General features: G+C 33.5%; 1 protein-coding gene across 1 annotated transcript in view; it reads left to right on the forward strand.

Annotated features, from left to right (window-relative positions):
• Positions 1-27113, forward strand: part of LOC149804453 (nesprin-1-like) — a 572886-nt gene that overhangs the window by 200916 nt on the left and 344857 nt on the right. Inside the window, exons 53-61 of the mRNA XM_089940603.1 lie at positions 963-1115; positions 1444-1608; positions 4152-4478; positions 4877-5029; positions 7380-7544; positions 20237-20401; positions 22019-22330; positions 22755-22919; positions 26525-26851. Of these exons, the coding sequence (XP_089796729.1) occupies positions 963-1115; positions 1444-1608; positions 4152-4478; positions 4877-5029; positions 7380-7544; positions 20237-20401; positions 22019-22330; positions 22755-22919; positions 26525-26851 (1932 nt within the window). The remainder of the gene's footprint in view (positions 1-962; positions 1116-1443; positions 1609-4151; positions 4479-4876; positions 5030-7379; positions 7545-20236; positions 20402-22018; positions 22331-22754; positions 22920-26524; positions 26852-27113) is intronic.

The following is a 27113-nucleotide window of genomic DNA, read 5'->3' on the forward strand; positions in this document are numbered from 1 at the left end:
TTCTGAAAGTCATGTGTACTAATAATTTGCCGGAATTTCATTTGCACAGGTTATTTTTCATAAAGATTCTTTCAAACAATAATAGTCAATTCTTGTGTCCACTGTATTTTGTTTTTCTATATACAACTTACTTGAGTGCATTTTCTTTCTTACTGTGTGAAGGGTTTTAGCTTTTCACATGTCCAGTTCTTCCATCACAGTTTGCTGTGGCAAAAGATTTTTAGTTATTGATTTGCCTTTAACCTTTATAAAGACAATACTAGAGAGAGAGAGAATAGGAGCACTTTTGTGGTTGTGGGCATATGTACAGGTAATTTGGTTTTAAAGCTTTGTTGTGTGTGGTATCCTTGTACAGAAGGTTTTGAGTCGTGATTTGATGATTGCAAATATAATGATAAATTGATGTCATTATAAAAACAGTGTCGCCTTTCCTTATCGCAGTAATGCCACATAGAGTATCAACTTTACTATCAGATTGTCTTGTTTAATTTATTAAGCAAATGCTAAAGAAAATGTCATGAATAATTATATCCTGTACTGAACATCTTGTTTCCCAGTATTCTCTATATATGGTCATCACAAATACTTCAATCAATCATATAACAAAGTTCATGTTCCATGGACATGGATTTCAACATACCTGTACTCAGTGAAATGCTGTTTGGAGAAGAGCAGTAAAGATATGGACTTAACATACCTGTACTCAGTGAAATTGATGACTTTTTGGAGATTCCATAGACATGGACTTCACATACCTCTACTCAATGAAATTAACAATTTTGTTGGAGATTGCATTGACATGGACTTCACATTCATGTACTCACTGAAATGCTGTTTGGAAAAAGAACAATAACGACACATTTGCTTTAAATCTGTATCAGTCAAAACAAGAGGATACAAGTATAGAAGACCAGTTTTTTATTTCCTTCAGAGCTTAGATCTCTCCATATCATAATTTTTAGGAATTAATGCAAGACATCAGATCTCACCAACGAGAGGTTGACAGTTTTGCTGATGAGGCTCAGACACTACAACAGCTGACTGGTGAGGCACGAGTGACTGCATCTATCTCTCAGTTGACCTCACGTTACCAGGCACTGCAACAGGCTGTCAAGGTCAGTTCAGGGTTACAGAGTGTATTTATTGGAAAAGTCTTAGGTCATACTTAAGGCTATCATGTTGTTTAAGACAGGTATCAGATATAATAATTTTATGAGATGTTTGAAAAATAATCCATTTTTTATTTCTATACAGCCAAATTGTCAGAGGAATTATAAAATAAAACCCATTTTTGTTTTAATTTCTGGCTAATGTATCCAAGTAACTTAATTTTTAATCAAATCATCTTTTGTAATCAATTGATATATTGATATATGGTGCTATTCTTAGACTAAAACATTGATGTAAATGTGTCTCCATTAACAATGTGTTATACTTCTGCAGGACATTCTGAGGAAGTGTGAACAGAATGTCAAGGATCACAAATACTACCAGGACAAACTGCGGGACTGTACACAGTGGCTTCACAAGGCCAGAGAGAAGTTTGCTGATTGTTCGGACACCAGTGGCACTCGTCAGGAGTTAGAAGAACGGCTTGATAAAATTCAGGTATTGACGGTTTTGGCTGACTACAAAGTGCACTAGACCTTATGCTGTATCTGCAGTGTCATAGTTATCATTGATATTAGTAAGTTCACACCATTAATGTTTAGTGCAGTTTCTGAGATAATGTTGCTTGTACATTCACAAAATAGTTCTCTCATTGCATCTTGAAGAATACTACACCATTGTACCAAAAGTAAGTAATTCTGATGTACTTTTCAAACTCTAACGATCATATATACTTTATACATTTAAGTCAGTTTCTTGTACTCCAATGCTTGTACAGTCATGAAACTATATGTGCATACATCCTGAGAATTACCCTACCACTGTAACAAACAAGTCATTGTGACCTACCTTTCATCTTTCATGCTCCCCTGATCATGCACACTTTTTACAGTTAGGTCAGTGTCTGGGATGTAGTTGCTTGTGTGTGTGTGTGTGTGTGTGTGTGTGTGTGTATATATATATGTATGTATGTATGTATGTATATATATATATATATATATATATATATATATATATATATATATATATATATATATATATATATATATATATATATATATATATATATATATATATAAGCGAGGCGTGAGTTACCGAGGAACCTCCAAAAATTGGAACAAATTGTTTTGACATCAAGAAAACTGGGGGGGGGGGAGCGGCATTAGGGAACTGGGCTGTTTATTTACTGAATCTTCATTTTACAATCACGTCGATAATAATTTGTAATAACACACTTTTTCTAATGAAGTTGTTCGTTATTCTGTTTAAATAACTTTTATTTTCAAAATGTTCAACATATGGAAGATCATTCCAACTGGTTTCAACAGCCATCACGTGTACGCGAAAAAAAATCTGTTTATTACATCACTGCTTTTTGTTTTCTTGATGAGTCTGGTTCCCGTAGTGGTGTTTAATATTATCCTGCCATAACAGGAGTCCACAGGGCAGGGAACTAGACTAACTGTTAATAAACCTCCAAATAAGATTACTTTTTTTCAAAAACAAGCAACATTTATTTCATATGGCAATCGTCTGCGTTGAAACTCAATTTTTGTAGTGTTCATTTAGTACAATATTGATGTCATGATTTCATTGGAAGTAATAATGAAACTTCTTATCATCCTTGAGGGTATCTCTAAGTGCCAGTTCCAGAATTCTCAGAAACTCGCTTGCCCACAATGGAACGAATCTGTGAAATCAAGCTCTTTATTTTACTAAGTATTTATTTCGCTTGGCTGCCTTGCTGTCTTTGATCACAGTTATGAAAGAGTCTGTTAATTTGAGGTAGTTTATGTAACATATACAATAACATTTATAAGTGTTCGATTGATCCAATGATGTGAGTTCACCCAACATACGACCAGGGCCGCTAGATTTTAAGTTTGTTGGATTTTGTTCCTTTTAACTTTTCTTTTATTCCACCTCCTTGGTTTGATTCAAAAGACATAATTAACATGATAATACAAAGGAGGCCATCTTTTAATTCAGTGCAACAATACAACAAATACTTCCACAGATCAGTTATCAAAATAAGGTTGGCACTTAAGTAGGTTCTCAGAGAAATGTTCGCGGACATAGCTGTTACGGTAGATTGATGCATTTCACGTTTAATTTCAAGAGGACACATTGCATTTATGACGATTACACTTAAAAGGAACTAAAAGATAGAACTAGAACACAAATTTCAATTGATAAAAAATTTTATTTAATTTGCATTTATTGAAGTACTGCCTCCACTTGGCATAAGTGACATTTTCATTGATCAAAATTTCCTTACGTGACGTTAATTGCTGTGTACTAGGAATGTCATTTGGAAAGAAAATGTAAAAAATTGAGTGACCGATTTTTAAATTTGCTATTTCATAGTGTTGATTAAAATTTCCAGGTCCTATCTACCGTTTTTGACAGTAAAATGAGCGATACATCAAAGTTTCCGTTACCAGTTTTGATTTGGGGATTTTCTGCTTTTAAAAAATGGGATCTATGCCTGACCCTGTACCCTGCATTATAAGTGGGTTCGCAAGTTATCAGGGTGCGAGTTATCAAGGGAGTGGTGTGTGTGTGTGTATATATATATATATATATATATATATGAGTACATCCTAGGGAGTAGCACACCATTGTACCAAAAGTATGCCACTGACCTACTTTTCACACGTGGTTATGTACACATTTTACATTTAGGTCAGTTTCTTGAACACCATTGTTTGTACAGTTTTGAAAAATGATTTTGGGCATTCATTTTGTATAGTGCAACATTAAATTAAATGTAGGGCACTACTGCAAGAAAGCAGAATACTGTCATATAGACGGATGTAGCTTTTGTTTCTTTGTACATAACTAATATTGAGAGTTTGTGGAGCTGTTTATAAAAGAATGGCTTGAACATCTTGAGTTCTTATTTAAATCTACATGGCTCGAACAGTCATCTCAAACCAACTTCCAATTTCTCTTTCATTACCTTCTCATAGAAAAAAAGTTTTGTTGGTTTTTATTTCTGATTTTTGGAGATTACATTATGTTGTCCCAAATACTTTTAGGAGCTGATAAGTGAACGAGATTCAGGATACGCCAAACTGAACCAAGTGATCGAGGGTGGTGAGAAATTGTATCCTAACACTGCCACTGATGGAAGGGAGACTATACGCCAAGAACTGCGTAAACTCAAGCTGGCTTGGGAGAGTCTGTTTGATGATCTGTCGTCTGCCCAGCGTAAACTTGAGGTGGCGCTTGTCCAGTGGACATCATTTGATGATAGCTACAGCCAGGTAGAGCAGTGGCTTAGAGATGCAGAACAGCAGCTAGAGGGCACAACTCCTCTACGCTCCACACTGGAGGAGAAAAAGACGCAACTTCAGAACTTCAAGGTCAGCTTGGGTTTCTCAAGAAGGAAATTTATGTCTTTGTTCTGAAATTATTTACATGTTTTTTTAAAAATGCATAGTGGTATGAAATGTCAAGATAAGCTCATTTAATGACATTTCATAATTCTCTTTCCATTGGCTGAAAAAGTTACACTTTACAGAAATTGTAAAATATTCTTTTTGTTCCTGTAATTACTTAATTCTGTGGCATACATAAATCTAGTTTAGTAAACACATTTGTATACAGCCACACACCTTGACCAGTCTGTTATAGTTGTATCAGTGTAAATTATGGTGGACATTCAGTCTTGATTAACCAGCCTTTCTTTCAGCTGTTTCCCATAGTTTGTCTTTGAAAAGTTGGCATCTTTAATCATGGCATCATTACTTTTGATTTCCAGGTGCTACATCAAGATGTGTTGTCTTACCAGCGTGTCATTGACAGTGTCAATGACAAGGCTCAAACCCTAGTCCAAGGCAGCAGTGATCCACATCTGGCCAAGTTTGTCTCCCAAACAGGTGCTCGTTACCAGAAACTGTGCATTACCGCAAAGGTAAATGAATATGTCTTTAAAAATTCATTTGTAGGAATCTATACAGTAAATACCAATACTTCAAAAGTTTAGAAAATGGGTCATATTCATTTGTCATACTACATATTAACAGTTTTATAAATAATTTTTTTATAAAACATAATTATTGCCAATCCAGCATAATAGGAATTTTTCAAATTTAGAGAATATCTGTTTTTTGGAGTAGGTGTAAGGAAATATTGTTTTCTTTTTATTATGTATTTTGATGGCACACACTATGGATTTTGGAACTTTTCCTACTCTAAAACATTGCAGGTAATGGTTGCATTTCTGCATTGCTATAAAAAGGTTGTGAAATTTCACAATAATTTAGGATATGTAATATTACAAAACGTATCTACTACATATCATTCTTCTAATTTTGTTAAAAATTAATGATTGTTTTTATATGAAAATGAAAAGATTTTTTTATTGATACATTTCTTGCACATTTTGATTTGGTGAATTTGATGGGTGGAGACTGTACAGTCATTGCAGAGTGATCAGACTTTATAGATAATATCTTTAAAACAAAATGTTTTATTGATTGTGTGTATACATGTTAGGATTTTGGGTATTTATTTTATTTTGGGTATTTCTGCATTCAAACGAATTCTGTGGCTTTGGCAAGATTCCAGTCTAGTTTGCTAACAGACACTGCATCCAAATTTTGATGAACACTTCATTTCAGTTTGCTATCAAGACTCACCTGTTACTGATTTCTCCATTGTTTTCAACCATGATTGTAAGTGTTCTTAGATAAAATTGCTAATGAAACAGATTTTAGTATTTAATAAGAGTTTTGATCAGGAAGTGATATTTGTTGTAGAGGTAACAGGTATGGTATGGTGACCCTGAAACAGATCATGTAAGTTCAATAATCGATTTTTGTGGAAAACTATTTTAATAAAGGTAATGCTTGAAACCTACATGATGTTTGCAGTTTGATGTTTGGCATTTTTTATGGCACCTTTGTTGCTTACTGTACATAAATTTACATTCTTGGCATATTTTAAGATATATTAGTTACGCTGGAGAGATGGAAATAGAAATAGAGATAAATGGAGCAATAAAGAGAAGGAAAAATGAAGGAGAAAAATTAATTAATCCCTAAATATGGAAATATAAGTTTGAATAACATGCACATGGGCAGATATATTTCCTAAACAGGCAAAAAAGTAGTTCCAAAGGTCGTATCACTATACTGATAATACCGCTTCATCACCACTGTGGAAATATCAGTTTTTCTCTGAAATATTTCAATTATCTCTTTATGAAATATGTAACAAATTGCATGTTCTGTCATTTTATTCCTTCCTTGCCACTGATTGGTTACTTCATTTGTTGAAAACTTGGAGAAAACACAATAGTTTGCTAGAATTTGTAAAAGTTCTTACAAGACGGAATTTAGTTTGAGTTAATACAGCAACTGATTAATTTATAAAACCTGTTTTTCCCTTTGTCATATTATTTAACCTTTACTGGCAATAATTTTGTTGAAGTTTTGTGGAAGAGCTATATTTTTATGTGGATCATTGGATCATTATCCTTTATACATGCACATTTTTTTGGGATCACTGAATCATTATCTTTTATACATGCACATTTATTTGGATCATTGGATCATTATCCTTTATGCATGCACATTTATTTGGATCACTGAATCATTATCCTTTATGCATACACATTTATTTGGATCACTGAATCATTATCCTTTATGCATACACATTTATTTGGATCACTGAATTATTATCCTTTATGCATACACATTTATTTGGATCATTATCCTTTATGCATGCACATTTATTTGAATCACTGGATTATTATCCAGTATGCATATACATTTATTCACATCACTGGATCATTATCTGTTATACATAAACATCTCTTTGGTTCATTATGTTATGCATACATATCCAGTACACTGGCAATAATATGTTATACATACACATCCAGTACACTGGCAATAATATGTTATACATACACATCCAGTATACTGGCAATAATATGTTATACATACACATACAGTACACTGGCAATAATATGTTTTACATACACATCCAGTATACTGGCAATAATATGTTATACATACACATCCAGTACACTGGCAATAATATGTTACACATACACATCCAGTATACTGGCAATAATATGTTATACATACATATCCAGTATACTGGCAATTATATGTTATACATACACATCCAGTATACTGGCAATAATATGTTATACATACATATCCAGTATACTGTTTACCAAAATGTTGTTCATGTCCTTAGAGAAATTTTCCATGGCCTTGTATTCAGTTTCTGTATTTAATATAATTTTGTAGGAGCGAGTCCAGCAGTATGAGGGATTTGTAGCCGATCATCAGCAGTACAATGATGCATACAATAGTTGTATAGAGTGGTTAAATGGCATCCGAGAGAAATTGTCATTGTGTGCTGACATTGCAGGAGACAGGCACACTATTCAAAATAGACTGGACAAAATACAGGTGAGCTTTAGCTAGAACATACTGTTTTATAGAGTGTTTCATTTTTATCAGATTATTCTTGTTTGTTCTATCTTGTCTCACATCTCTGTGTGTCTTTGATCTGAATAAAGAATATTACATTAGATGTGTAACCATTGATATGGATGCTAGTTTTTACGGTATGGATTTAATGTTATTAGTGTTTGTGTGTGATCAGAAAAAGAAATAAAAATGCGTATCGGAACATTTAAAATTAAAAGCATATTAGGTGGTCTTGTTTGAAAAATATAACTGCGAAATTGTTTAGCTATTACCAAATAGTATTAATATGACGTTTATTTATACGTCAAAAAATTACCACTGTGTACAAAATTCATTTAAATAAAAAAAAATTCAACATATTCTAAATACATAAACAAAAATGGTATTTTATACAGCACTTTTGTTTTCTGAAATAAATGAATATATTCAGTTTTTGAGAATTTACTTAGAAACAGATGAATTTAATTAGTGTCCTGGGAGCTTAGAAGTTTACACATTGTATTGTCATTAGTTTAAAGCATGTTTTATATGACGGTATACAAGTTTTTGTGTTGTACTAAAATGTTAGTTGGAATGTCTAAAATTAAAGCATGTTTTGTATGACAGTACACAAGTTACTGTGTTGTATTAAAATATCAGTTGGAATGTCTAAAATTAAATATTTGGTTCAATTGCATGGTAACAATTGGCAACTTCAAGCAGATGTAATTTCACACTAAATATAAAGTAGATGGAGTCAAAGTACAGGGTAAAAACTTTTTGGAGGGAGGTTTAAAATTCTGAAAAGAATTTATTTCACCATTGCTGCTTGGTTCACAGTGTCAATGCAAAGGTAGCTGTGAATGAAAGATAAATAATGGTTTCAGCACAATAACATTATTTCTGAATTTTAAACCTATGTTTTAGATGGGTTACAGTTGGGTTAAGAAAGAAGCCTTTTGAGTTTTAAGTCCAAAAGTCAAAGGTCACTTTGATTGAAAAAAGAAAAGTGGGTTCTGCACAAGCATATAATACATACAAAGAGGACTGTTAAACAGGGGGTAGGTTTATAATGTGCCATTCATGGTTCTCATTCATTCTTGTTAAGCCTGTCAGAATTTAAAGGGTTAGAGAAAATACTTTTCTTTCTATAGAATTTTGATTGATTGCATTGTATTTGATGCTGCATGTTTTAGAACCAACTATTAGTTCAGATAACTGAGAAAGATTAATTTGACATAATGTTGCTTTGTTATATCACCTTGTGACCTTTTATTGTTATACCTTTGTTGTATCACCATGTGACCTTTCATTGTTATACCTTTGTTGTATCACCATGTGACCTTTTATTGTTATACCTTTGTTGTATCACCATGTAATCTTTCATTGTTATACCTTTGTTGTATCACCATGTGACCTTTCATTGTTATACCTTTGTTGTATCACCATGTGACCTTTCATTGTTATACCTTTGTTGTATCACCATGTGACCTTTCATTGTTATACCTTTGTTGTATCACCATGTGACCTTTTATTGTTATACTTCTTCATTTTAATATAAATATTATATCTAGTCGGAGCAATAAAAGGTGTATTTATTTAATATGTATTCACTGTACTGTGGTATTCTTTGGAGTTCCTGGGAGAGTTTTATGTGTTAAAGTTCAATGGCTGAAATATTTTCATCAATTTGATAATGAATAAGTTGACATCATGAAAGTAAATGTTTAAGTAATAAATGATAAAAGATTATCATTGTCATCTGCTTGACTTTGCCATTCCATGTATACTTAATTAACCCTTACATTTTTTAATATTGCATGCTTTATGGAATTACAGACCCTTCCAAGTGGTCTACATGACAGTGTAAGAAATATAAACATGTGACATATCTATGAGTGAATGTTTTCTGATTTTTTTTGTGGTGGGTGGTTTGGGGGGTACGTGCAAAAATTGATTGAATTGTGGCATTACTGTTGTTTTCAACAGTTCCAACAACTAATACAATGCTTTGGATGATTTTCAGATGCCAGAAGTAGATGTAAGAATCCAAGTTTACGGTTTTACATTCCGAAGTGTTTTGAAATATTTTTTGCTAGTTAGTTGTACAAAATTGAATATAAATAGGAAAAACAATGCTAAATCTTTAGGACATTAAGAATTTTTGGAGTGCACAGTCATCTAGTTAGACCTTTTTTAGTATCATTAAGATAATATTAAAGAATTGCAGGTTTTGTATCCGTGAATGCTTATTGGAATGGACCAGGATGTTCTTCAGTCCAATTATCAAGCACTTCTCAGTCAGAAATTAAAATATTAGAGAAAAATGTTTTCATTATATCATAAAGATTCAAATTTATGGAATGGGATGTTAAAAAATTTAAATTGTAAGATGTTCATTTTCAAAAATGTTTAGCTATGAGCAATTGCTTGCAGTTTGATAAATTTTGCTTGAACAAGGAACTGTAAATCACTTGTATTCAAAATATGCAGATCAATAGAATTTATTCTAATTGGCCAAACCACCCCAAGAACTCGTTGTAGCTTATAAGCTTCTTTATCAGTCCTTGTATAAAAATAATTGAATATACCATAAATTTCACCATTAATAAAATAACCGTACTTTTAATCATTAACAATTTGATATGATGGAAACAAGTTTGACCAAAATATGAACATGTCTTTCAAGTAGACCCATGTTGATATTATTTTCACTGGGGGCCCTGAGTGGCCCAGTGGTCTAAAGCGCTCACTGTTCCAGATCATTGCCATCTCACCTGTCTGCGTGGGTTCGGGTCTCAGGCTCGGCTAACGTGGGTACGTGAGAAAGCTTGCCAGTAGCTTCTTGTGGGTCAGTGGTTCTTCCCAGGGTTTTCCAGGGTTCTTTCTTGACCAGTTATACTGGCCGCCATATATAGCCTATCTTGTGCTGAAAAATGGCATTAAACCCTGAAACTACAGCAACAGTTATTTTCTCTGTTTTAAATGTATTTAGCTGTGAAACTATATGCTGGCAGGCCAGGATTTGAAGTCACGAAACTGTCAGTATACACATGAACTTGTGCTCAAATTTTAAAATTTTGATCTCTTTAATCTTTACTCCAAGAGAAGTTAGAAGTTAGAATCATGAACTTTTCAGTATCTAATTGTTTGTATCTCTACATCCATGCCAAATTTCAACAAGATTGGGCAAATCAGAATGTAATTTAGAGTTTTAGGTCAAAATCAGTTTTTGTGCCCAGACAATTTTGTGAATATGGGACCAGGGACTGAACTTGTTCAGATGAAACCATAATGCACAGAAAAATGGCACAGAACCAGGCCTCATAGTTATGAAGTTGTTGAGCACAAATATTATCTCAAACTCTGAACTTCAAAATTCCAAAGCATTGTCTTTGTAGAGCATTTGATATTTGGTCTCTTTAAAGAGATACTAATAATAAGATAACATACATTTTTGTGCTTTAAATGTCATCCCAGAGTGAAGTTACTGAAGATCAAAATTTATTTAAAATTTGAGCAGGTCAGTTTCTGGGCTTAAACTGTTTGATGACTACAGGACCCGGCCTGGGGATCATATAACTTGTGAGTTTGAATTTGAGATTTTGTGTCAGCCAATCAGAAAGTACTTTACTTTCTAACGTCAAATTTCATTGGCTCAGAGTGAAAACTTTATCTCAAATCCAACCTCCAGACTTGTATTATTTCCAACCCAGATTGTTGATCTGGGTCTGTGAATTATACATTTGTAAATGCAGTAGATTGTGAACCTGGGCTAGAGTAGCTTCATTTCATTTATTATGTGTTAATTGGCAGCTGGCATTGAATTTTGCTTCAAATTTATTATTTGTTAATTGGCTGCTAGCATTAAATTTCCCTTATAAGTTCAAAAGTGCACCGCCAACTGCACGCAGTGATAAACAACCCGACAAATATTAGCAAGACAAAAGCATGCATGTATACAAAGATAGCATTGAGAAGACAATATAAAAGGTTAACTGAGAAGACAATACAAAGATCGAGTAATCGGCAACCTGCCACACACCAGCAACTCAGTTGAAGTCTGGCATTGTTCATTTCAACGGACGGTAGATTGTCATCATCCATCAGTATTGAAGCTAATTGAACACTTTCATAAGAACAAGATGACTACTAACTGAAATTTGAGAGATTTCATTAGGGCATCAGACAGTCAGAGGCATCGAAATCAAAGTACATTCGTCTTAATTGCCGTCTCCAGGCTTTGGTCCCAACATATGGAACAGTACCATTAGAAGGTTACTTGCGAGGAATAGCTCATAACATTAACATCTAACATTTCTACTTATCTTTTTTTAAAATATTTTGATAAGTCAATAATAGGTTTGTTAACATTTCACAACAAGTGTGTCTAGGGTGCTCGCTGTGTATAGATTAATAAACATTCCAAGTAAATAAACCAACATTTTTTAGCAAATTTACATGTTTTATTTATTTAATGCATTATATTGTAAGAACATTTGTTCACTCATTCTTAGGCGCGCTTATGTCCTGCACACATTTGTTGGCACGCATTTGTCCTGCGCGCTTTTGTCGGGTCATCAGATTAGAGCATAGCAGATATTAGTCTGTGGATGGCTTCTTTGATAACAATTTTTTGATTTAGGCTTTTTTGCATTTTATGTGCAGTTTGCTTAAAAGAATTTCCAAACTACCAAAACAGTTCCAAGTCATTGAAAATATGACAAATTTTAAGTATCAGATTCAAGATCGTATTAAAGAATTCTGATTTTGGTATCAGACATTATGGTAAAAATGCCATGATTATGCTTGTATAGTTTGATTTTCTATTGCTGTGGCCACCAAAGCATTGTGTTGTATGTTTGGGCTTCATGATGAGAAAGATCTTTAATAAATCTCTAAGATTGAATGTTTTACCTTTTAACATGGATTTATCTTAATTCCTCTTTCCTGTGTTTGTTAACAGCAACGCTGTGTAAGTCACCTTTTACCTGTGCTGAGTCTTTGCTTTTTGATCTTTTGTTTTACTTCTATCTTTTGCATTCGTCTAGCCTAGACAAACCTTTAGAAACATTTTCTTTCTTTAGATTTCTCTACATCCTTTGTTCTAATGATTTAATTTTGAATGATGTTTTAAAGTTAGTTTTAACGAAGGGATAAGGTCTGTTTGCGGGATTATGGGTAGATGTGTGCAGTAGAATAGTAGTTTAGTATGACCCCAAAATGTGGTTTATTACAGATATAAGATTACTGGAATAGGATATGAGAGCTGTTAAAAACAGATTGATTTATTAGTCAATTTATTTTGCTTCATAGTTAATTCCTTCTTGTAAATAGAGATGCATTGCTTCTTTATCCCCAAATTTTGGGTATGTGTACTTTTCTGTACTTGAACTTACTTATTCAGTTTTTAGTATAAAAAAATTTGTAATCAGATTCAGTTAGTTTGCTGATGCAGTTTGAAATGTCATTTAAATTTGCTTAAATTTAAATTACCTTTAACTATGAAATTAGTACCTTACAACAAAATGGTTTACATCTACAGACATCAGTGGCTTTGTAAAACACCAGCAGTAGCCATGTTTTCCAGATCTTGACCAGAGAGAGGTTTAAAACATAAATTGCACAATTTTTTACTGCAGTCATAGCAGTATCATTGTGTAAAATGAGGACATTCATAGCTAGTGGTATCATTGTGTAAATTGAGGACATTCGTAGCAGTATCGTTGTGTAAATTGAGGACATTCATAGTGTTATCATTGTGTAAAATGAGGACATTCATAGCTAGTGGTATCATTGTGTAAATTGAGGACATTCATAGCAGTATCATTGTGTAAATTGAGGACATTCATAGTGTTATCATTGTGTAAAATGAGGACATTCATAGTGGTATCATTGTGTAAATTGAGGACATTCATAGCAGTATCATTGTGTAAAATGAGGACATTCATAGCGGTATCATTGTGTAAAATGAGGACATTCATAGTGGTATCATTGTGTAAATTGAGGACATTCATAGCAGCATCATTGTGTAAATTGAGGACATTCATAGCGGTATCATTGTGTAAATTGAGGACATTCAGTCTCACTCTTTTATTAGTGATTAGACCAACAAATGCCACCATGGATTGTCATACTTGTGTGTACATTCTCTTACTAGCAATTAGACCAATAAATGCCAGCATGGTTCATGGTACTCATGTACATTCTCTTAATTTGCCCTGAAAGTTTTTGATATTAAATAATAGAATTGATACAACCATACAAAATGTACATAAAGAAATAAAGTGATATTTAGGAAAGAAAAGCCAGAAAAGTACAATTTCATACTTAGTATTATTTATTATATTGTATGTTTATCTCCATTGGTAGTAACCTTCATTTTGAATATAGATCAGTCAACATTTGAAAGAAATTAATTGTTATTTGATGGTTTCTTTGATAAAAAAGGTATTCATTTTCTTGTAAACTTAACCACAGTCCAAACTGAAATATCAAATCCATTTTTGTCCTGGCATGGCAGAGGCTGAACATAGTGATGACTTTGGCATCCATGTTCATGTTTGTGCATCCATTCAAACCATTTGTTAGCTTTAATGTTACATTTTTTTTATATCTCATATGGCCATAAGGTCATGTGTTCATATTATGGCCCTCTATCTGGTGTACATTGCATATCATGCATCTATCAACAACAGCTGTACAATCACTCACCAGCCTTAATGTTAGTAACATTAGCTTTACCTTATTTAGATTGGAGTCATTTGTAGAAACTTAAAAACCCCATCGGGCCAAAATGCTTGCTGCAAAATTTTGGTCAAATTCTATTCAGTGTATTGTGAGAAACTGTTTAACGGATCTTCCATTTTTAGAAATGAAAGCTATACTTTATGGTGAATCAGCATAATTTGCATACATTTGAAATACGTTCTGCGGAGTGTTCATTGATAACTTTTCTATTTTTAAAAACAGGAGCCATATTAGATTTTGGATTGGCATCATTTGTAGAAATTGGAAAGCTCTTTATGCCACGATGCTTTTTGTCAAGTTTAGTCAAATTTTTTTCAGCAGAGAAGTCATTTAAATGTTCTTGTATTTTAGCAATGGCAGCCATATTTAAAGGCAGATATGCACAATTTGTATGAAACTGAAAGCCAGCTTAGTCTGTGACAGGATGCTTTCTGTCAAATTTGGTCAACTTCTACTGCCACGGTGCCATCTAGAAAATCTCGTTCTAGCTAATACACTTGTTGCCAATGGTCATATTTTTTCCTGTATGAAAATGTTGCCTCTTGAAATCTAGTAAGACTAGTTGGACAAAATATAAATGGTACAGATCAATGGTGGCCATCTTGAAAATTTTGTTGCATGGATCACTTCTACTCTTAAAGAGATGGCAGTATCAGCATGGTGTCTTCACTCACACTATGCCTAGTTGATGATAATGTTGCCAATGTGATCTCCAAATATTTGAGAAATCTCATAACAGCTACTTTATCGAAACAGATGGCTACACTGACGTTGGAAAAAATAAACCAACCTAAAACTCTTAACTTCTTTCTTGCAATATATAGGTATTAATATATTCAAATTACGCATGTTGACCTCCAAACGAGTGGTCTGTATAGCAATACTGAAATATGGCAAAGACTGTATGCCTACTTCTCCTGAACAGATGGTCACATCGACGTGGAGTTTTCACTAGAACATTATATAAGAATTTGTAGCTGATTGATCCAAGACCACCAACATGGCACTCTAGTGAGTATTTGGAAATCTTATAACTAATCTTATGAAATGAATGGTGCCATTGACGTTGGGTTTTCATTAAAATTATTCTGGCAATATTTAATTGGTTCTGCGTGAATATAGTGCAGACTTGACCACTAACATGTCTGCATTTTTGTGAAAGAATTTTGAAAACCAAACCTCATTGACATTGGGTTCAAAGGTCAATCTGTATTTTTTTAATAGTTAATTGTGATTATAAATAGTGACTTGTCCACATACAAGTAAATTTTGACTAGACTTCGTATATGGTGAACAGGTAGATAGCATTCTGACATTGATTTCAAGGTCAGAGGTCGTGACTCAGGCTTTTAGCTGTACAGGCTTGTGAGCATGATAGCAAAAGTATGAATGGATTTTTATCAACCCAGGGATATATCTGAGAAATACAGTGAATGATGCCACTTAAAATAACTTGTTTGTTTCCCCAAAAAATGTTGTTTGTAGATTTAGCCAAACTTAGTAAGTGCTTATAACCTGACATTGTCCAAGATATCAGGTTCAAGGTCATAGGCTGTGGCCCCCCCCCCAAATTATGTACTGCACATTTATCTTGTAAACATGTTAATTAAAACATTTTGGATAAAATGTTGTTACTTGATTTGAAATTTTGGAGTTTTTAGAGAAAAACAGATAGTTTCAGTAGTCAGTAGTTATAAAGAATAAAAGGAAGGAAGAAAATTAAAGGTCTTATCATGGATTCCTGGACATTTTGTTTTCAGCAAGTAGACCGTCACTCACATTGAGGTCCTGTTGTTTTACATTAGTATATTCTCATTATTGAGAATGATGATATTTTAGCATTTTATTGATGCATTTTTCAATATTAATATACATGAATGATATTTAATTATAAACTGTTTTATCACAATCATCTGAATTTGGTATAGTGCAAGCTAGTAGGCTATGATAGCTAAGTTGTTTCCATCTTTGATCACCTTCACCTTTCAAGTTTTCAATTTCACAATAGGTGGCACTGTTTGATTTTGGATTGATAATAAATTCTTTGACCTAATGCAAGAAAATTAACAAGAAAATTAAATTAAAATTATGTTTAATTTACATTTTTAAGGTTGAGGTATGTCTTGTGTTATCTTGATTTAAATATATGTCCACCTTAAAGTGGAGTGCATTATACTATGATGTCCATCTATGACAAATTTTGTTCTCCCACAATAACTCGAGTTCTCCAAAATCCGCAGTTACAACATGCTTGTAGATGTCTTGTACTGGGGGTAAGGAAGAAGCCTGTTCATTTCAAGGTCAAAGGTGGAGTCACTGTGACTAAAGGAATAAACGTTGTAAACTTCATTTTACATCACATACCTGGACTAAACTTTGTGGATGGCTTGCGCTACAGGTAAGGAAGGAGTTTATCATGAGGAAGGGTCAAATGAATGAAAGAAGCAAATGGTATATGTTCTATGTAACATACATGGACCAAACTTTGTGGATGACTTGTACATGGGATAAAGGAAGAAGCCTAATGATATGTGGATCAAAAGTCAAAGGTCAATGTCATTGTGATTACAGGAAGAAGCCTAATGATATGTGGATCAAAAGTCAAGGGTCAATGTCATTGTGATTAAAGGAAGAAGCCTAATGATATGTGGATCAAAAGTCAAAGGTCAATGTCATTGTGATTAAAGGAAGAAGCCTAATGATATGTGGATCAAAGGTCAGTGTCATTGTGATTAAAGGAAGAAGCCTAATGATATGTGGATCAAAAGTCAAAGGTCAATGTCATTGTGATTAAAGGAAGAAGCCTAATGATATGTGGATCAAAAGTCATAGTCATTGTGATTAAAGGAAGAAAAATGTTTTCTACACAAATGACATTAGTTCTACACCACTGACCATTACTGAAGTTTCTGGATGGACTCCACTTTGGGTAAAGGAATATTCCGATTGAGTTTGGGATCAAAAGATGAATGTCGAGGTAACTGTGACTGAAAGAATAATGTTTCCATATAGTAGCATTAATTCTTATATCTCAGGCCTGGATCAGACTTTGTGGATACTCCCATTTGAGTAAGAAAGAAAAATGCACATTTTATGTGGTTCAAAGGGCAAAGGTATGGGTCAATGTGAATCATATCAAATGACTTTTGCTTAGTGACTTTTGTGCTAGACCACACACCTTGACTAAAGTTTATGGAGGGCTTTTATGTCAGATGTTCTAGGTCAGGATCATTGTGGTGCAAAGAAAAATTGGTTTTGCGGAAACACTTTAGGTTCTTGAGTAAGTTCTTTGTCCAGATTTTGTGGATGACATGCAATTAGGATAAGAAAGAAACCTTATATTCTGTGGTCAAAAGGTCAGAGGTCATGGTCATTGTAAGTTTGAACAACCCATTGGCCGTATAATGCGCCATCCATGGTACTTATGATCTTACCATGCTTTCAGCTTGCTAATTTTTCATTGCATGTTACACGACTTGACATGTTACTTAGTGCTACTGTGTATTAGCCATGAATCCTTCAAATAGTTGAAATATCTCATGTCAGCAAATCTTGAATACGATTTTCTAGTGCATGATAGTTTACAGGCATAATATGTTGATAACTAATAAATAGATTACCTTGATGTATGTTGTTTGATTTCTTTTAAAAAGTATTCAGTACTGAAAATATTGCATGCACAGAGTTAAGTAAAATTGCATGTTGCACGGTAGTTCATACTTGGATGACTTACAGTGGATAATATATATTTTGATATTTTAGAAAAGCAGACTAAAATTGATAATGAAAATTTTAATTGTTAGAGAAAACTTAAAGTAACCTTTTTATTATTGTTTTAGGAAGTAGTACTGGAATGTAATGATCTTAAACTTGACGTTAATTTTGGTACAGTCATGGTCATTGTTTTGACATTGTGTAAAAGCTTTGATCATTATCCTGACATGGTTGGTAAGCTATGGTCATTGTCTTGTCATGGTCTGGAAGCTATGGTCATTGTCTTGTCATGGTCTGGAAGCTATTGTCATTGTTCTGACATGGTCTTGAAGCTATTGTCATTGTCTTGGCATGGTTTGGAAGCTATTGTCATTGTCCTGACATGGTCTAGAAGCTATGGTCATTGTCCTGACATGGTCTGGAAGCTATGGTCATTGTCTTGTCATGGTCTGAAAGCTATGATCATTGTCTTGTCATGGTCTGGAAGCTATTGTCATTGTCTTGACATGGTCTGAAAACAATGGTCATTGTCCTGACATGATCTAGAACCTATGGTCATTGTCCTGACATGGTCTGAAAGCTATGGTCTTTGTCCTGACATGATCTGGAAGCTGTGATCACTGTTTTGACATGGTTTAAAAATTGTATAGCACTTTTGAGCTTAAGTTTGAGCATAAGACTTTGTGCTCAACTGATCACAGGGAAAGGAATTTCCAGCTGTTTTGATTGTCTTAGAATGAATTTCAAATTCTATCAATGACAGGGGAGAAATGTACAGCAGTTTTATTTGGCTTGGAAACACTCTCAGACTCAACCAATCATGGAGGAGGAGGGAGGGAATTTACAGCATTTTTGATTGGCTTTGAATGAATCTCATTCTCAGCCAATCATGGCAGCAGGAGGAAAGGAAATTTACAGCATTTTTGATTGGCTTGGAATGAATCTCAAACTCAACCAATCATGGCAAGAGGAGGGGAATGAATTTACAGCATTTTTGGTTGGCTTTCAGTGAATCTCAGACTTAAACTCAAGAGCTTTCATGATCTCAATGTCTGGAGAAGAAAAAAAAATCCACAAATTACACAATAAATGTATGATATATTTTGAAGAAAAAGTACAAACATTCATGTTTGTTAAGGTCATTATCAGCTGTATGTAATGTAAGTAAGTAACATAATTTTAGTTTCTTGTTTAAAAATGATGGATTAAGTACAAGTAAGAATGAAACTTTGAATTTTGTTACAAAATGAATGAAATTTTATTACCACCTTTTTATCACAATTTTGTCTGTTTTGTGTGCCATGTGGATTTTGCTTGGTGCAGTGTTAGATCTAGTATTCTGATCCAGTGGGCTTAGTTGTGTTGTGTTGCATAATATTCAGGCATGGGGATCATTTCTGTAGACAATATATGGGAACAGGTATATAGTGCACAACTCCGTCTTTCTTTTCTAACATCTAGATAATGTTATTAACTATTTGACAGATTCTTATATGGATTGTTATGCATACCGTTTTGTAATCCAAATGTATATATGTCCAAATTTAAAGATTTTTAAATCATCAAGAACCAGTGTCTGAAAACTTGAACTGGTTTTGGATTTTGTTATTCTGTCAAATTTGAAGTTTATGACCATCCTGAAGATGTTGATCTCTGAGTAGATGTATGCATTGCCATAACACTTTTCTTGCAGAAGCTGCTTCTTAATATTTGTTGTTTTCTTTTCTTTTTCCTGTTGTTTCGGAAACTTACATGCTAGCATTGAAAAGATTTAATATCTAATTATAGAATGGAGAGTTGTCTCACTGTACTACTCAGTCTGAATAAATATTAAACATCCCTGAGGAAGTATGACATAAAGAGACCTTTTGATTAAATAAAACATTTTGAGAATGACCATAAGACTTGAACCTGTCTGACTTTTACAAGTTGACAGATTTTTCAAGAACGCCAATCAATTCCATTTTAAGAGCTTGATTTCTAGGTTCCATGATAGGATTCTTCCATTATGAGAGCTTGATTTCTAGGTTCCATGATAGGATTATTCCATTTTGAGAACATGATTTCCAGGTTCAGTGATAGGATTATTCCATTATGAGTTCTTGACTTAGAGATTTGTTGGATTATCCCTTCATGAGAGATTCATTTACAGGTTCCTTGACTGTATTTTTCTGAGATCAGATAATCCTATGATAATTGTAATGACTTTACTTTCTCTCTCTCAATAGGATATTCTAGCCACTAAAATGGAAGGTGAACCTAAGGTGAAGAATATTATTGCCCTGGCTGAGAAAGTGTTGCCCAATACGGCACCCCAGGGCAAGGATATCATTGTCAGGGAAACAGAGGCTCTTAGGGCAGACTGGGAGGCCTTTGTTACTGCCTTACAGAAGGTAAGAGTGCATACAGTAAATATTCTCATTAACATTTGATCATTGAAAAAAAAGAGATTTATGTATGTGTCCTTGGGTTGAAAAATGGGACTAAATTTCAATGTAAATTTTACCTTTAGAAATTTTCTTTACAATAGTAGTTTTTCATTCTAGCACTTGAATTTCTGGTCTTTATTTATTATTTAGGATACTCGGTTAGATACAAACATTATTTGAGGTTTTTAATGTTTGTGTATTTTTTGTATGTGACTAAACACCAGTGTCCTCTCAGCAGCTGTAAAAATTTATTTGCTTCATAGACTCCGGCCACTGTAGACACGTGTGTAGTAATCCTTTCATCCAGAACACGATCTTGTTAGTACATCCATTCCAGCTGTTTTTATACCTGCCATGAAACAAGCTAAATATTACTTCAAAATGCACACATCAACAAATCCTTTGCTCCAGCAATTTTTAATAGAGTTTGGTCATTTTTTTTTTTCTATTACAGTGGAATGCAGTGTGTGACAAAATACTGCAACTAATTTCCCATTTTGTTAATGGATTGCTGTCAAACTTGTTAAATATTATGGTAATTGTCTACAAATTCAATTGCTTCAGCAATTGTTGTTAGAGTTATTGCCCTTTTTCTTTTTTAGCTGCCATGAAACTTTTAAATATTATGGTCATTACCTGAGGACATCCACATATAGAAATCACTCATTTTTTTATAAGAGTTGCATTGTATGACAAATATTGTGAACACAAATAATCATGCAGATTTCAGTGAATCACTATGAAAACTTGGAAAATATTATTGTAAACACAACTCGTTATACAGATTTCAGTGAATCGCTATGAAAACTTGGAAAATGGTATTGTAAACACAACTAGTCATGCAGATTTCAGTGAATCGCTATGAAAACTTGGAAAATGGTATTGTAAACACTTTTAGTCATGCAGATTTCAGTGAATCACTATGAAAACTTGGAAAATGGTATTGTAAACACAACTAGTCATGCAGATTTCAGTGAATCGCTATGAAAACTTGGAAAATGGTATTGTAAACACAACTAGTCATGCAAATTTCAGTGAATTGCTATGAAATCTTGGAAAATCTTATGATTATCACCTGATGTGCATGTCAGCAAATCACATACTCCCGTGATATGTGTTCGAGTTATTAAACATTTTGATTTCGAGCATCATGTAGTGCAGGACAGACTCTTGCAAACTCGACTAGTTTTCACAGTTTAGAATGGATTGCCATCAAACTTTTGCAGTATTAGCTAAGCTACAGTTGTAATTTCCTCCTCTGAATAAACTCTTGCTTGTGCATTTACTAAAAATATATGAACCACATTTTGAGGTAACAAAAATATTTCTTTAAATTTACTCTGTAGTCCAGTTTAGAAAATAGGTAAGTCCTAGCATGTTATGGAAAGTAAGAAATTCTCCAGCCTCACAGTTTATTCATTCAGTGAGATCTTTGCAGTATGGGATATTTGTGCAGAGAAAAATGTTGCAGGCATGTTTGTGTTGCATTATTGTATCATTTTGCCACTATCCTTGATATGAATGCAATTAGCCTAGCTGTAATGAAAGAGATATTTCACATAACAATTCCTTTCTACATAGACCAAACGTGACCTTGAAAATTGCATGGACCAATGGAAGGAATTTGATAACCATTTTGAGAGGTGTAATGCATGGCTGAAGGACATTGAGACAAAAACAAAAGACACAGAACTCAAATCTTCACTGAAGGAAAAGCAGACACAACTGGAGAAATTGAAAGCCTTGCAGAAGGATTTGGCATCAAAGCAGCGTGAGATTGACTCGCTGAGTGACTCTGCTCAAGATCTAGTCAGGGTTAGCACTGATACTCGTGTTGCAAGTCAGTCGTCACAGATGACCACCAAGTACCAAACACTGGCTGTCAACTTGAAGGTGGGTATTTAAAATGTTTTGCTGGTTATCTCAGATTGTATGTCATCAGGGTATATTAATTGTTTTCTCCCCATTTTTTAGGGATGACAACTAAATGGCTGTTATGTACTCAAGGTCATTTTGATCATATTGAAATAGTTGACAATTGAGGACTCTAGCTTAAAAGACCAAGTATTGTACATGTGATGGGCTTGTATTAAATAAAAACAGCATAATAAAAGTATGAGTTTTTTAATAGGTCTAAGGTATATGAACAAAAAGAGAATGAAGCAAAAATCAATTTTGTAAAGATAATAAATAATACCAGCTATACCGGTTTTGTAGAAAGTAATTGTTTTTGAGGTGATATTTTAAGGCAAATCGTCACAGTAATATTCTTTTATTATCAGAAAAAGCATATCAGTAGTGAATTTTTTTCTTTTAGGAACTGTGTCGGCGGTGGGAGCAGTATGTATTGGACCATCAAGCATACGAGTCCTCATTCAAACAGTGCAAGAACTGGATCCAGGAGATGAGGAACAAGCTGTCTGCTCACAGTGATGTCAGTGGGGACAAACGACTTGTACAGGAGAGAATACAAAAATTACAGGTACAAGTTTCTTTTGCTCACTTGTCAGCTTTGATATTCTTACCATAGTAATTCACAATTCATGATTTAGAAGCAATCAAATTTCTGGTCTTATAAAACCAGAATTCCAGAGTAAGAAATTAATTATGCTATTTTTTAGCTTACATGTCATTTCAGTAGAAGGACATTATTTTTTAGCTAACACATCATTTTAGTAGAAGGATTAGAGGAGGTTTCGAACAGCCATACAAGTTTATTCTAAAACAGTTGTTAGAAAAAATAAGTTACAAATTTTCATTGCTAACAAAACCAGTGGACAATCATAATGGGCCAGTGACTAGGTCTCTTTATATTGCACTGGAAGCAAGACTCCACGTTTAGTTTTCTTGCAAGTTGACACTAGCCGATTCCAGGAATATCCCTGATAAAGATTACATAACCACAGTTATATTAAACAGCTGTCTTTTTTCTTTAGGTCATTGTGACCTAAAACTTTTTATGACAGGATGGAGGTTAGTTAGTTAATGGATTCTACTGTCTGTTTGATTCCTTTTTGTCAAGCCCACATTACTGAAACACAGGCAGTCATTTTTCCATAGGTGCTAATATTTTAATTTGCATATATTTTCCAAACTCCTTGATGAATTCTGGACACTTTGTCAAGCCCATTTGACCTTTGTGGTCAAGGTAACTGTACTAGAAAATTTGTGTTCAGATTGTAGTGATTTTGTTTTCTTCATTTGCTTATGTTTCCAAAATACCTTCATGGATTTAGTTCATATGTGTGGAAAATCATGCTTATTCACCCCTTTGACCTTGGGTTCAGGGTCACACTTATAGAAAATTTATATTAAGGTTCATCAATTTGCATGTCCTAAACTTATGATAGATTCTGTACATACACGTGATGAATTGTCATGAAACAAAGGCAGTTCATTCTTTGACATAGTTATTTACTCCATTGTCCAGGGTCAGTGTCACAGTAATAAAAAAATTGCATTATCATATTTGTTGAAGTATTTCATTTGCTTATCTTTTCTATTCTCCATAAAGGATTTTGTAAGTTTTTTGTTTTTTTGGCTAAAGTTTTCCATTTGAGTACATTTCATAAATCTTTTGATGGATTCTGTCATACTTGGCATAAATGATTATGAAGCAAAGGTCTTTGTTTTGTTTTGTTTTTTTTGGCTAAAGTTTTCCATTTGAGTATATTTCCTAAATCTTTTGATGGATTCTGTCATACTTGGCATAAATGAGTATGAAGCAAGGGTCATTTGTTTTTTTGGCTAAAGTTTTCCATTTGAGTACATTTCCTACATTGATGAATTCTCTCATACTTGGCATAAATGAGTTTGAAGCAAAGGTCATTCATTCAGCAACTTGCACATTCATCCTTTTCCGTTTGGCATTAAGGTCACAGGAACATTTTAAAGTTTCAGTTAATATTTTTATTTATTTATATTTTCAAAATCTCATGATAGACAATGTCATTGCATGGGATGAATCAATTTACCAATTAAATCTCATGATTAATTATTTTATTACTTGGGATATCAATCATAATAAACTGGACTATTCATACTTTGGATATCAATCATAATAAACTGGACTATTCATACCTTGGATATCAGTCATCATAAACTGGACTATTCATACATGGGATATCAATCATAATAAACTGGATGATTCATACTTGAGATAGCAGTCATCAAAAACTGGACTATTCATACTTTGGATATCAGTCATCATAAACTGGACTATTCATACTTTGGATATCAGTCATCAAAAACTGGACTATTCATACTTTGGATATCAGTCATCAAAAACTGGACTATTCATACTTTGGATATCAGTCATCATAAACTGGACTATTCATACTTGGGATATCAATCATCATAAACTAGATTATTCATAGTTGTGATCAGTGATCATAAAAGTTAGGCTATTCATACGCTGGATATCAATTATCATTAAGCTAGACTATTCATGCCTGAGACCAGTCATCACAAAGTTAGGTTATTCAATCTGCAACACTTGTTGAACCTTATGACATGGGGTCAAGGCCATATGTTTTAAAGTTATGCTTTATTTGTCACATTGCCATGTCACCCCGACTCATATTTAGATGATTGCTCACATTTAAAAAATGAATGCAAGTAGAATGCATATGTTCTTTATTTTCTTTTCGAAGTTTTGTAAACATTTATCCCAAGACTGTATTACAAGATGCTTAGTACGATGTAAATTCCTGATCTATACGTTTTACTTTCATAGCAGTATTTTAATAAGGTAAGTAAATGTAGTCAAATTTTGATAGCCAACCACTTTTAGCTTTTAATCAAACCTTGTTTTGGGGTCTCCAAAAATAGCATTAGTAAATTGCTGATCTTGTCAACTTATTAGCTTTTCTGATATCTGTTAGCTTCTCTGGTATCTTTTATATATTTTTAATTTCATGTTTTTGGCTTAAGAGTTAGTTAGATAATATCTCTGTTCATTGAAGCTTTATCTGTAGGTCGTGTGACTTGATTAAGTTTTTGGAATGGTATTCCACTTATGCCATTTCATTCAGTAAGAACACTTTATGATAAGGTTGGGGTGGGCATCAGTTGATAAACTTTCTCACTGTAAATAGCTCTTTCTGGTTCTTACAGAATATTTGTTGTCAACATGACTGTTTTTATAGTCAAACTCTTATAATAATTCTAGCACTTATATTAAGAAATGAATATGAGCAATCAGTACTGGAGAGGTAGACTTATTCTGTTTAAAATTTTGATGGTATTGGGGGATGTTTACTTGAATTCATTTCTTTAGTTGGTTTGATTTGCTTTCTTGTAGAAATGTAAGATGTTGAATTGTTTTTTACCTATTGAACTGTGCACATCTCATGGCACGACTCTGACATTTGAACTGTTTCTCACATTTATTTCAGCACCATTTATGAAATTATATTTTACTGGGTGGGGGGCAAACATTATGACCATCAATGACTCATATATTCCCAAACATTTGGGTAGGTATTAATATATTTAACATTGGGTAGATGTATAATGGATTCAGAGAAATTCTGGGTATTGTGTGTGGAAGGAATACATGTGAATTGCTTGTAATTATGTTCAGTGGTAAACAAAACAAAAACATTTTTCCCATATTAATGGTTTGTGAATTTTATAAAATTTGAAGCATGCCTCTGGCACATTACTGAAGAAAATTATTTGTTCATTGTCACTTTGAATATGTGCTTGCGAGAATAGGTTACCTTGTATATGTTCTTGTCAAATTGCAAAGGTAGTTGATTTTATATATATATATATATATATATATATATATATATATATATATATATATATATATATATATATGTGAATAACTTGTTTGTACAAGATGCAAGAAATTGTTTTTAACATAGGTAGTCTAGGTGTTAATATTATATTAATATTACAGATTTGAAAGACATTTGTTTAGTTTTCAACTATAGGTTTTTTGCTGTTAAATTCAGTTTTATGATTCAAAAGATCATTTGCTGTGATTCATCCTTTTATTTGCACACTGCCTTGATTACAAAGCATGTTTACAAATCGAACATTAAATAATTAAATCACATGATTAAAACTTATTTTCAGAATCTGAATGCGGACAAGGAGGAGGGTTTGCACATGCTTCAAATAGCACTTGATAACCTCCAAATTGTGCTGCCCAACACGTCTGTGGCTGGGCGTGACAGTATACGCCGTGAGATGCAAGGCTTGCAGGCTGAGTATGATGCTTTATCCGGAGACTTAAATGAGACACGGAATAAGCTAGAAGGCACACTAGCCCAGTGGACAACATATGACAGCAGCATAGAGCAACTGAGTCGCTGGCTGCGTGATTTGGAGAACCAGATCATAGCAGAACGACAACTTCAGAACACACTTCAGGAGAAGAAACTACAGCTGGAGAGGGTGAAGGTGAGCCAGAGTTTACAATGTGATGTCTCATTTTCTTGAATCTTTTTAAACTTACTGCTTTGTTGCCACATTTCAGTATCAGAGAAAGTTCATTTTAATATTTATATGAGAGGAACATTCTGTATAATTTTGTACAAATGGCAGAAGTTCAACGTAACTATCACTTTGGCATCCATGGTCATACTTGCTGGTCCACCATCTAGATCAAGGTCAGTGTAAAAGTTGTTTTTAGATAAGGCAGTTTAAAAGTGTTTGACTGTCC

Source organism: Sinohyriopsis cumingii, chromosome 2, assembly GCF_028554795.1.
Source record: "Sinohyriopsis cumingii isolate HCF-2022 chromosome 2, ASM2855479v2, whole genome shotgun sequence".
NCBI lineage: Eukaryota > Metazoa > Mollusca > Bivalvia > Unionida > Unionidae > Sinohyriopsis > Sinohyriopsis cumingii.